Source organism: Triticum aestivum, chromosome 1B, assembly GCF_018294505.1.
Source record: "Triticum aestivum cultivar Chinese Spring chromosome 1B, IWGSC CS RefSeq v2.1, whole genome shotgun sequence".
NCBI classification, from domain to species: domain Eukaryota; kingdom Viridiplantae; phylum Streptophyta; class Magnoliopsida; order Poales; family Poaceae; genus Triticum; species Triticum aestivum.
The window spans coordinates 443,009,680-443,021,722 of NC_057795.1; the positions used below are offsets into that span (position 1 = coordinate 443,009,680).

The 12,043-nt window shown below is 51.8% G+C and overlaps 1 protein-coding gene across 3 annotated transcripts; it reads right to left on the minus strand.

Moving 5' to 3' along the window:
- Positions 1-2,993: 2,993 nt before the first annotated feature.
- Positions 2,994-6,487, minus strand: LOC123130071 (leucine-rich repeat receptor protein kinase HPCA1). Of its 3 annotated transcripts, none has more exons than XM_044550035.1 (8): positions 6,138-6,484; positions 5,830-6,064; positions 5,486-5,706; positions 4,907-5,033; positions 4,765-4,836; positions 4,499-4,682; positions 4,114-4,246; positions 2,994-3,547 (listed from the first exon to the last, which is right to left on the minus strand). In XM_044550035.1, the coding sequence occupies exons 2-8, from the start codon at positions 5,978-5,980 to the stop codon at positions 3,299-3,301; spliced, it is 1,137 nt and encodes a 378-aa protein (XP_044405970.1). In that variant the 5' UTR covers positions 5,981-6,064; positions 6,138-6,484; the 3' UTR covers positions 2,994-3,298. The 3 variants fall into 3 exon arrangements, with proteins under 3 accessions (XP_044405970.1, XP_044405964.1, XP_044405976.1); XM_044550029.1 differs by having other exon boundaries at positions 6,134-6,484; XM_044550041.1 differs by having other exon boundaries at positions 4,765-4,830; positions 5,830-6,487.
- Between the last annotated feature and the right edge of the window lie 5,556 nt (positions 6,488-12,043).

Here is a 12,043-nt window from a genome sequence, read left to right on the forward strand (position 1 = left end):
TCTAAGTTTAGTATGCTCCGGCTATTACTCTTGAGAGCTGCAAGCTCTCTAGACGGTTACATGTCAATTTCTTCAGAGACCAAGAGTAATTGTGGTTCTCGAAGAAGAAGTTTGTAAAGGTTTGGAGATTGCCTTCAAGTATCCACCACGAGTGATCGATATTGGTTGACAAATCGATTGGCAAGGAGAATAGGGTGAAGAGAGTTTATCTTCCGTGTTAAGTCACAACCCCTCTAACCATACATAGTCCTTGTGCAGAAGGTCGAACTAGTCGAACAAATACCTAGTTGCCATGGAGCATCATCGGTTATCTCTGTCACTCATGTTTACCTTCGATGCGTTTTCATTCGTTTGATTTACTTTGATGCATGCTCTAGTTTCCCTTCGGTACCTTGTTCTAGTTCACTGTAGTTTGTTTTTCACATATTCCGCTGTTGGGTTATGAGAGATCTAAGTTTTCCTGGGTTTTGTTTAGTTAAAAGTTATCTGTCTAAAAGTTAGCTGTTGCAACTTCATGTACTTCATTTGTGTCCAACGACCATGCCATGACCTCTTTCGAAACCCCAATTTTATTAATACTTCATATATATTCGTCATATTTAGATTGCTTATCGTATTCTTGCTCGTTCTTTGATTGCTTGCAGGAATAGACCTTCGTGGTCAGGCTGATCGTGCTTCTGGCATCATGAGTAGCCTTTAGGAGATTGGTTTAGTGATTGCTAAGGCGCAACGTGGTCGCGTGTTATAGGCGGATCATCAAAGCCGTTCTCCAACAAATCTGTAGTTATCATCTCATCGAAAGATCGAGACACCTTTGCCCTATTAGGTGGTATTGGAGCACCAAACCGAGTTGCAATATTTTCATGTGGTTTACTTCTTGTGATACTATTTTGGCTTTATAGTTCACGACATATGAAAAGTTACCCATGCATAAATGTGTCGCATCTGTAACAACTTAGGGAAGTAAAAATAGATGACATATACATATACAACGGTACACCTTGTCTCTGTTGTTAGCCATGTTTCTAGTTAAGCAACGCCGATGACGACTTTACTTTCAAGGGGAGGATGATGAGGACATGGCTACCTTGGATACGACCAAAAATATTGCACGCCTGTATATATTTAAGGTGATTTATAATAAAAGTTATGCAATAAATTATTTGTGTTATCCAGAACAAAAATACTTCACCTATTTTTATTCCATGCCTAATTGCAGAATTATCGGGCACTTGTATAAACCACTTGTAACGCCCAACATGCAGTCCTAGCCCCAACAAAGAGTATGCAATCTTCACGGAGGCTAGGAGCACATATTGGTATCCCCAACATATGACTTCATAATATACACGCACTATCATATGTCGGTGAACAAAGATGGAATATCACAACAAGTACAACTAAACAAGAATAAAAGAGTTTATGTATGATTGAGAATAGGGCAGACATATACCAATATGATAACATAGTTGTACACCAATAAAAAGTCACATGACCCAACATTACATCAATGATGCAGCGGAAAAAGCATGGGTCCGAGTATGGACAAGAACCAATGTTGCATAAAGAGGCTCGAAACAAATCGTCCCATAACCAACGGGTTCCAGGCTCCCGGTCGAGATCCTTATCTTTACTAGTTGTCATTAAAGAAGAACTTCACGTAGAACGTTCCACGCTCTTAGCGCAAAGCTTTACCTAACCTGGACCTGCACCTGAGGTTGTTGTGGTATCTGTGAGCTTTTTGGACTCGGCATGTCTCATTACCAAGGGTGCCAAGACTAACAATACTCATAGGTTGGAATTTGAAGTGTTGAGATTGCAGCAAGCAGCTAAGCAATGTAAACCAACTATTCCTAAGAATACTAGAATAAGATGAGATCAACCTACGCAAAAAGGTTCGCAAACTAATTGATCAAGAATTGATCTTGAACACCTGGCTACGAATCATTTATAACCCCACCATGTCCTATTTTTGCTTACATACCCACAAGAAGAAACAATGACTGTCCGCACACGTTTGAGTAACTTTTTGTTATTAGTTGAAATTGTCTACGCCTGACATTGTAAATGTCCAAGTCGTCCGTAACCACGGACACGACTTTTCAAAAGATTTAAACCTGCAGGTGTGCTCCTGTTGTGCATTATATATTCCTCATGCATAACCCGTTCCTCCAAGTTCAGGCCCATGAGAGCCACTGTGTAAGAACACACTACGTTCCAAGTGTTCGGCGTTAACAATTTTATCTAACTAATGTCAAATTGATCTAGAAGACCTCCCGATAGGTCGACATCCGGATCAGAGCCGAACGTATCTCTAGATTCGGTCCTAGTTGGATGGGAAAGCTTACGGCTAGCCAAGGCCAGTTTCCCAAGGGTGCCTCCTCACACTGCCTGTTGCGGACCAACGGTTTTCTCGGGAGTTGGCCCAAATTATTTTGAAAATATCTCCAGGGGGCGACCTCCATGCAAGTTTTATGTTTGCAAATTTTAGTACCCATGTTGGGCCTTGTGAAAGAGTTCAACGCTAGATAAAGGAGCTCAGGGGGATGAAAAGAAAACATAATAACCCACGCACGGTAAGATGCGCTCATCAATGAAGATAATAGCCAGAACTACAAAAACTAGGGTTGACCATAGTGGAACAAATCACCGGGGCATAGGCCTGAGCCTTCCACCCTTGGTCAGGCATATAGTCAAGTTTAACAATTAAGCATGATAATAATGATAAGCCATAGATATCCATGTTGTCACATGAAAACCCTGCACCTGCAACTAGCAACGCAATAAGAGGGGCTAAGCAACACAATAAGAGGGGCTGGACAACTCCACATACTGGACATGGGGTGAAATCCTAGAAGATCACAGGCAACCCCACATAAATAAGACTCCCAATTACAGTTGGTGCAAATTACAAAGTGCTACATTGAATGAGTAATGCAACTGCTGGCAATTACAGTAGCTGTCAACTATTAGGAAGTTAATATGGTACCAGCTTAGCACAGGAACTCAAATTGATAGTGCTCTCAGGGATTACAGCATCAGAACAGCAAACGGTCTGAAAATTACATACAATTCGTCGAGTGACAAATAGGAGGAAGAAAAAGAAAGATACATACAGATCTATTTCTTCTCACCTACCTTACAGAATATAATAACCATGATAAGCTTAAAAAACAACCATACATGGTAATTCGCTACAATGCAGAGCCTGTACAACTTATCATAAACAACAGCTGCTGGACTCTTAAAAAACAATCATCATGTCATCAAATAACAGACATGCAATCAATCTCTGTCTTTACGATGTAAATAGTTGGCTCCCAAGGGTGATGATCGCGGTTCCGTCGCCCATAATCGTTGTTAGAGACATCTCCGTCTCGAGAATACGGTCTAGTTCAGCCGCAACCAGCCTCATCTTCGGCCGCCTTCTGGAGGATGGGTTCAGACACTGGAAAGCAAGCCCAACAAATTCTTTCATACCTTCTGTCGTGAAACCGCCACCTAACCTTGGGTCAATCAGTTCATTTGAACTGAAATGTGCTTCCAGCTTTCAAAAAGACAACAAAATGCCTGTCAGTGGGATGTTAGGATATACTGTCTAATCAAATGGTGCACAAGCAACATCAATTCTCTTTATAATTGTTTTGACGACTTTTCTTATAAAGTTATATCTCAATCAAGGTAGGAAAATGCATATCAAACGTCATGGACTACTATTTAATATAAAATGAAGAAGAATTCAAGCAATCTTACTGAATGTGACATATATGTTTCATCATAGCAAAAGGAGTGAATTCTAGACAGATATTTTCTAGCTGTTAGTGAGTTAGCAAAATCTACGCTCCATTTGTAAAAAAGGCAACATAGTTAGCATTTTGTCAATGTGCACACAACCTGATCATAGGTTTATCATTGGAACAGTGAATCAAAGATTCCAGCCTTTCTCCTAATAAAAAAAGGCAGCAGAAGGTTCACAAAATCATAGGTAGTCTGACAACTTGCTAAAAAATCATAGGCAGTCATTTTGCTTGCTAAAGACTTCTTTCAGAGAGGCAGTGAAAGTTCATAGCATTCTCTCTAGGCAGCTTACAGCTACATGCCAAAGGAAATTACCCAGTGGGCCAGAGATTCTCTGGATTCTGCAGGTTGCAAGCTAGCAGCTTCTCTGCCAGTAATTAGCTCCAAAAGAAACACTCCAAAGCTGTAGACGTCGCTGCTTTCAGAAAACTGCGCCACCAAGTGTGCTCTAAGAACAAACATGCACAATGCGTTATGAGTCACAAGGATTATTACAGAGAGGATTAGATTGATCATCCCACAATTGAAACACACAACAACAATACAACTAGATGACATTTTTCCTAAAAATGAAACTGAAGGATATATTTCATGCACAAGCTTTTCGAACATATCAATCTCCAATGGGGACATGGCGGTCTACATATTTGTTGTCTGGTCCGAAAAATAGAAGATAAAAGGATACGGTACTGGAACTTACTCGGGATCCTGGTAGACACTGCTACTAAACCCATGCGATGACCCGACATCTTCATGTCCTCTAAGTAACCTAAAAAGTCCAGCATCAGCCACCTTCGCAATAAAATTCTCATCGACCAGTACATTGCTCGTCTTGAAGTTCTTGTGGATCAAAGGAGGCATAAGACTATGCAGATGATTCAGACCTGCAAGTCAAACTGCAGTTATACTTGCTATTTTCTAAATTCATAACAGAAAAAAAAAGGCGACGTCTCATAGTTGTACTACCTTTAGCTGCACCAATGGCTATTGCTAGCCTCTGTTTGAACTCAAGCCGTGTCATGGAGCCTTTCCCTGAATCTAGTAAAAGGTGTAAGGTTTCAGAAAAAAAAAAGCCACAATCTAATTTCTGACGATAACCACATATTACCATATAGATGGCTACAGACATTGCCATTGGGTGAGTACTCAAACACTAGCATTTGTAGACCTCCTTCCTGGCAATAACCAATCAGAGTTACGATGTTCCGATGACAAATCTCTGAAAGCCTCCTAACCTGCATAATGCAAGGACACCAAAGAAGTTAAGAATGCCAAATTTATTAGGCCGCAACAGACGCATTTATTTAGCTGTCCCTGTCTAATTGAGGCAAGTTTTTTTCAATAGCAAACAACAACAATAATGGACAAGAGACAGATCTTCCAAACTTACCCCACAAACAAGTCACTCGACTAAAATGTTCACTATCTGACCATAAATACGGCACAATTTAGGCGATGCTGTCAACTATTGTATCCAATGTAATTCAAGACACTGAATTCTCAAGTCAGCATCGCATAGAACATCAAAACCAGAAACTTCGACACGGTATGACGAAACAGTCAGACATAAAATTCAGGAGATCAGATTTACTCTGGTCACAAGCATGGCAGAATGGAGGCAAATTATACTGTATCCTTACAAGAACAACAATGTCCCTGCATTTGCAGTTGCATCCAAATAGTTTACCTCGTCCGAAAACTCCAGCCTTGGTGCTCCCATGCGCCTCTTGATGGCCACAACTGAACCATCAAAAAGCAACCCCTTGTACACCAGGCCAAAGCTCCCGGCGCCAACCAAGTTGGCCTCGCTGAAGTTGTTGGTCGCCTGCGCCAGCTCCTCGAGAGAGAATTGTCTGGCGCCCTGACGCTCCGGCGCCGAGGAACTTCGGCCCCCCTTGCCCCACTCCACTGATGCCACCAGCAACACAGAGACATTGCATTAGCAGAGCAGAGCTGAAAATTTGCCGGAGAAAGAAAGAAGCAGCAGATTGCCATCCATGGACGGTGCACTCAAGAGCAACCGCAATTCACCTAGGGTGGAAGGATCCGAGGAGCCGGTTTCGGATGTCCTGTTACGCCGCGCGCGCGCCCGGCACCAAAGTGCGATCACCACGGCCACCAAGACGAGCAAGGCGGCGCCACCGGCGGCAATGCCGACTATGGCGGCGATCGGCAATGACATCCGGATGCCCGTGACATCGAATCAGCAAAGTCGCGGAGGGGGATTCCCTTTTCCTTACTTGTGTCGGAGTAAGCAGCAGCAGCTCTGCACTTACAAATGGTCAAGCGAAGCAGCCCTCCCCAATCTAAACCGGACGCAAATACTGGTCCTCACCTACCCCCAAATGGCCAAATCGGTGGGTGGTATAGCTCCGGCACGCATGAATGCGGCAGCGATATCTTTCTCCGAATTGGCGCCTCAATTGGGCAATGCAGCTACATATGCACGCATCTAAGCTGTAGGGCTAGGGGCAGGACCAAGAAGAAGAGTGGACCGGGCGTGGGCGATCAATCAAGAAGAAGCAAGAAGGGGAGGAAGAGGATGACGGATAGGGTGCTAGCTGCGGTGTGTGGTGGTGTAGGGGAGGCGCTGCACATGGCAAATCGTTGGATCCCTCCCTCCATCCCTGCGGCGGCCGCCCCTTTTGTCAAAGGAGAGGGGACGGCCCTCCCTCTTGCGCCATCGCCAGGCTCCCCCCACCCCCACCCCCACCCCATGTGTGTGTGCGCGTGTCGGGGGGCGTGTGCTGTGCGTGACTGTAGGGCCCGGCCGTCCCGCTGTGCGTGTTCTGGTGTAGAGAGAGAAGCTCGCTGCGTTGGAATCTTTCTTTCACCGTCCTCTGCTCTCTCCTACTACATGGACATGGAAATGGACATGGGTGGTGCCGTGCGTACGTGGTGCTGATGCATTTCACCGAGAAGAAGCGGAGAGCGAGCTGAAAAGCATCTCGGGACGAAATGGAGCGGGAGCAAAAAGGGTAAAAGGAGAGAGAGTGCGGTGGTTGGTTCCCACTTTCTAGTACAAGCAAGGAAAGGAGGGGAGTCTGCTTGCTCCGTAGGAGGCCATCTCCAATCGTTTTCACCGAGCATACCTTTTTTTTAAGAAGATTTTCATCGAGTATACCTGCCCATGGGAAACCCGGTCCGGTCGGCCCGCCCTTGCCCATGGACCGGCATGGGCCTAAGTTTTGATCCTGAAAGACTAGGCCAGGCTTGGGCTTAGAGCATCTCCACTACCCCCCCCCCCCTCCCTCACACACACACATTGCCCCAGGGCTTTTTGTAGCGTCAACGTCAAAATATCGACCCAGCCGTGCCTACAGGACCTTGTTTTTCGCCGGTTTGGGCCGAAATAACAGCCGGTGAACCCGAGGCGAACCTAGGCCCCCGAGGGGCGCCTGAGGACGCCGGCCGAAGCGAAAAGGCGCATGGGTCCGCTCTATCGGCGATAGACAGGCCTTTCCCCGTCGTTCCCCCATGTTTCCCTCCATTTTCTCATTGCTTCCCCCCTTCCGCCCCTTTTCCCGCCATTTTCCTCCCGCTCCCCCCATCCGGCCGCCATCCCGCCATGCCGTCGAATAAGTATTCGGCCCCTCGTGCCGCTGTCGCTCCCGATTCTACCCAGCTAAGCAGGGGCAGCCGAGGGCGCCGATGGCAAAACCACTGCATGTCGAACGCCGAGTGGAGGGCGGAGGTTCAGCGCCGGGAGGCTGTCACCACCGACTGGCGGAACAGGCTCAACGCCAAGAATGCCCGGGACGCGGCGGCGGTGGAGCCGTCAGAGGCGTCTCGCGCGGGGATGATGAATCCCCCGGCGGCCATGACCCGCAAGCTGCATGGAGCCAGCAGAGCATCGCATCGCCGGCCAGCTTCTCGCCGCCGCCGCCGCCCTGGGGGTACGCACCCTAGTCTGGCTACGCCGACGGCGACGCGCATGGTGGATTCAACCCAACATCACCTTTTCACAAGGCCAGCACGCCTCACCCTCCGGTCTGAACCCCGACCAGCGCAATCCCTCGCTCGCGTTCGCCGGCGTCCAGTACCCTCGTACAAGTACTCGCCGTCTGTCAGCGTCCTGGATATGGGGGTATCCAGCCCTGCCTGCCTGCGGCCCACCACGTGGCCCCATCGACGGCCTGGTACGGCCCGACTTCATTATCAACAGCACAAGACCCTCGCGAGGGGCCAAGCCTCGCAAGGCGGACGACGCTAAGACCCCCGAGGGGATCGGCCTCCTCAGGCTGGCTCCCGAGGAGCAGAGAGTTCTATGCAAGGTTTACCTCACGAGGCTCAGCTGACGTGAGCCATGACGACCAAGGCTAGGCGGGCGCCAGGCGGGCGCAGAGCGCAGGTTTCCTCTTCGGTGCAAAGGAGGCAAGCCACAGACGCAGAGTCCCGAGGAATCAGCCAAAGGCTTCCATTCTGGTGTAAGGAGACCAAGACCGCCAGGACGGCAAGACGGAGGTCATCGACGAGCCCACCTCAGCGTCACGACCAGAGGCTTTTCGCAGGCGAAGACTACTTTTGTCAGGATAAGCTGTACTAATTGTCCCCTTTCAAATCCGGCCGTTGTGGGATCCCTTCCCGCCAACATTTGGGAAGAGGATCAAGGCCACTATAAATAGGACCTAGCCGCCACCATAGAGGCAGGGCAAGCCGAACTAGCTCACACCTCACCTCCTGAGGCCAGTTCATTCACTGTACTAGTTCATCCTCAGCCCTCCGAGGCAATCCACCAAAACGCTGGAGTAGGGTATTACACCGCAAGGTGGCCCGAACCAGGATAAACTACTGTGTCTCCTTGTCTCTTTGAGCTTGACGCGGTAGGCTTAGGAGGATCGCGAGTAGGCAGGCTGGGTAGGTTGACATCTCCGCACGCACCCCAGAGTTAGAACCTCTCAAGGGTTTGCGGAACCCGTAATCCGACATTTGGCGCACCAGGTAGGGGTGCGTCGGATCTTCTCTTCCGTCGACCGGTCCTCTGCCGCTCCACCGACACCATGGCCGACGCCCCGAGGGCGCACTTCGATCACTGGGTCGTCCAGGCCTCCTCGGCAGCGCCCGCCGACGAGGAAGACCTCCACTCCGCTCTGCTCGCGGACCGCACTCCGCCAGGGGTGACCGGCCGTGAGGGGTGTGCGGCGCAACCTTCTCCACTGGCGCCGCACCGCAACCGTGCCGCCGCATGATCTGCGAACTACGCTGCAGCAACCGCACCACACACGCGCAGGGAACAGGAAAACATGCGGGCAGCGGTCATCGTGGCTCGAGAGCTCTTACGGTGTAGGCTGCTGGAAAGTGGCCACGACGCCCTGCTGGAACGGGTCGCCGAGCTACTGGATGCGCCGTGCAAGGGGGCGACGCCATTCTGCACCCTACCCACGTTACAGGTGATGGTGGGGGCGCGCGCACATCCTTGGCACAACCGTCTGCCCCCTCCCAGGGCCCTTGGAGAGCCCATCGGCTCCGACCAAGCCCGCGGAGCAGCCCGCACCCCTCCGAACATGCTACCTCAGCGTGGGGATGCTTCGGGCGACATCGCCATGGGCCGCGCTGGAGTACCGGCCCCTGGTCGACAGGATCAGAGGGCGACTGAAGAAGGCGGGAATGTGAGGCAGTCGGGCGACGTTTCTGGTGCGGCCAGCCCGGAAGCCTACGTCCCCGTCACGATGGATCCAAGGCACGCGCTGGGAGAGGGCCCCAGTCGATCCCCCCATGCCATGCTGGGCGTTGGACATACACGAGGTCGAGCTCTCCTTCGAGCCGCCACCAAGCCCCGCCGACATCTCCAACGGCGACAACCTCTGGGTACAGCTAACGCCGCAGGGGCACGCTTACGCTGACCACGGATCGCAGGTGAAGCAGGGCGCAGCTGCCACCAGGACTCTCAAGACGGCGGATCCCCCGCAGGAGCACGAAGGGCATTGGGAGCAGCGTGGGGGAAGCCCAACGGCAGGGCCCTCCTCGTGTTGTGCAGAGCAGGGCCCTGCTTGGAGGTAGGTTCCCCGCCGGGAAAGGCGCCGGCAAGCCCTTCTCCTTGGTGGGGGGCCTGCGGTCGCCGAGGATGCCGCCAGCGTCCCCCTGGCCCCTTGGTCTTGTCCTGGTTTTCGGTCTCCCCAACGGTGGTTAGGGGCGGTGCACGGCGGGTCCTCGTAGGGCGACATGAAGCAAGGCTACGGCCTGTGAAGGTCTCCGCTCGTGACACTCTCACGTAATAATGAGTGGGGCTGTACGCGCCCCGGAGTCTCCTGAGTGCCGCCCTAGGGCCTCACGGGGGCTCCCGCCCATGTCCTAGTGGAAGCACCATGCTCCACGCTGGCCGTCGACACTGTCCCCAATGACTATGCCCAGCCAGTGGAAAAACTTAGCTCTGCGCTGGTGAGAAGACTTGAAGACTAGCTAGACGCCGAATGCGGCCATTTGCTTTTGCCTCCTTTCTGTACTTGCTCATCGACTTCTTGAAGTAGTTTGATTTTCATGCGTTTATAAAAATGGGGGAAGTTTTCTTGTCTTGTATCACTCTCTTGCCTTCAGTTCTTGCATTCTTTCTGAAGTTCATGACTGTTGCCCTGCCCTCAAGTGCCTCGCGAGTGGGGGGCTGGGTACGGTACACGCGCGGGTGTTGATTGCTCCCCCGTGGGGGCCTCGAGGGTGCGACCACCCCGTGTGCCCACCTTGCCACAGTCTGGCAGTTGGGTCCTCACGAGGCACTCTATGACAGGCCAGCAGGCCCCTCGGGAGGCACAGAACCTCGCGAGCCCGCGGCAGGCTCGCCTCAGGAGAAGGAGCGCCGCCGCGACACCAGGCCTCACTCGAGATCCACGAAACCAAAGATAAGTCATAAACAACTACCTTGCTTAACGGCCCGCAGCCCTGCGGGGTCGTGCTCCAGGCGCTACTTCAAAAGCATTTCAGGGTTTCGTACATCATAAGCCCTCCCCCCTTCTCAAAATGCTCTCACGAGGATGCATTCAAGTTTTTGTCATACATGTCAAAGAAAAAAGAAACACGTGCCTAGTTGGGTGCGCCTTCCTCATCACCTCCGTCCGCGCTGCTTGCGTCATGGCGGCCATCCTCCTCATCATCACTACCTGCGTCGTCTTCTCCGGCCGCAATCACGACCGTGTCGTCCTCCGGAGCAAATTCCTCTACCAAGGCATCCACATGGTCGTCCACCCACCCGTTCAGGTTGTCCTAAACAACCAAAGGCACGGGTGCTAGCACAACGTCGAAGTCGAAGTGAGGGTCATGATTGAGGAGGTGGATGAAGACACGCGAGAACACGCGCCCCAGAAGACCCTGGCTACTCTCCGCTACAAGCTCGCGAGACCTTGCAGCCCGAGCCTCCAGGCGGGTCACGATGTCGGTGAAGAAGTTGAGGTGGCTGGCGTAGTCGTTCTCGTGCGGATGAGGAGCGCTCCCATCACAGATGGTGCCCAAGGCGGAATTAGCTCTGAGTCATAGGCCCTGAAGCATCAAGGCGTGCTTGCGCTTCAGCGTCTGGAAGCGATTCGCTTCACCCGCGGTCCTCTCCGCCAGGGACATGGTGTCCTTGATCTGCTGCTAAAGGGAAGACAGCTCGGCTCGGGCGGAGGCCAAGGCAGATTCGGAAGAAATCAGGGCTTCTCGAGCAGCGCTCTCACGCTGCTCCACATTCTGCAGCTTAGCCTTAAGGGTAGAGGTCCTACCTTCAAGCTCGGCCTTGAGCAGCTCCAGATCCAGGCGGTGCCCCTCAGCCAAGTCAGCACGCGTCTTCGCCGCCCTCTCCTCCACCTCCAGCTGAACCCGGGCTTCTCGGGCGGCAACGACGTCTCGGCCGCGGCAGCCTGGCGCTCCCTCACCTCCAGCCTCTCCAACGCCATGCTGTGCTCCACGGTCTCCAACGTCAAGTCTTCGTGGCGCCTCAGGAGCTCCGCCTTGGCAAAGGCCGCCTCGCCTGCTGAGGAGGCCAGAAGGGTGTGGTGCTCCTCGACTTCACGCTCAAGGGCCTCATTTGAAGACAGAAGCTCTCGCTCCCGCTCCTCGGCCGCCTCACGATGGCGGTTGGCGGCCTCGGCCTCTTCCATGGCGCGGGCGCAAGCCTCGCGAGAAGTCGCGAGCGAGGCCACGCACGCGCATCGACTTCGTCGCGCTGAAGTCTCCCGAGGTTAATGGCAACCTTCAGCTGCTATCATTAAGCGCCAAGCGGCGGTTTTTTGCCTCAAGCCTGGTGTCGACATTGGCGAGCTCCCCGCCAAGATGGATC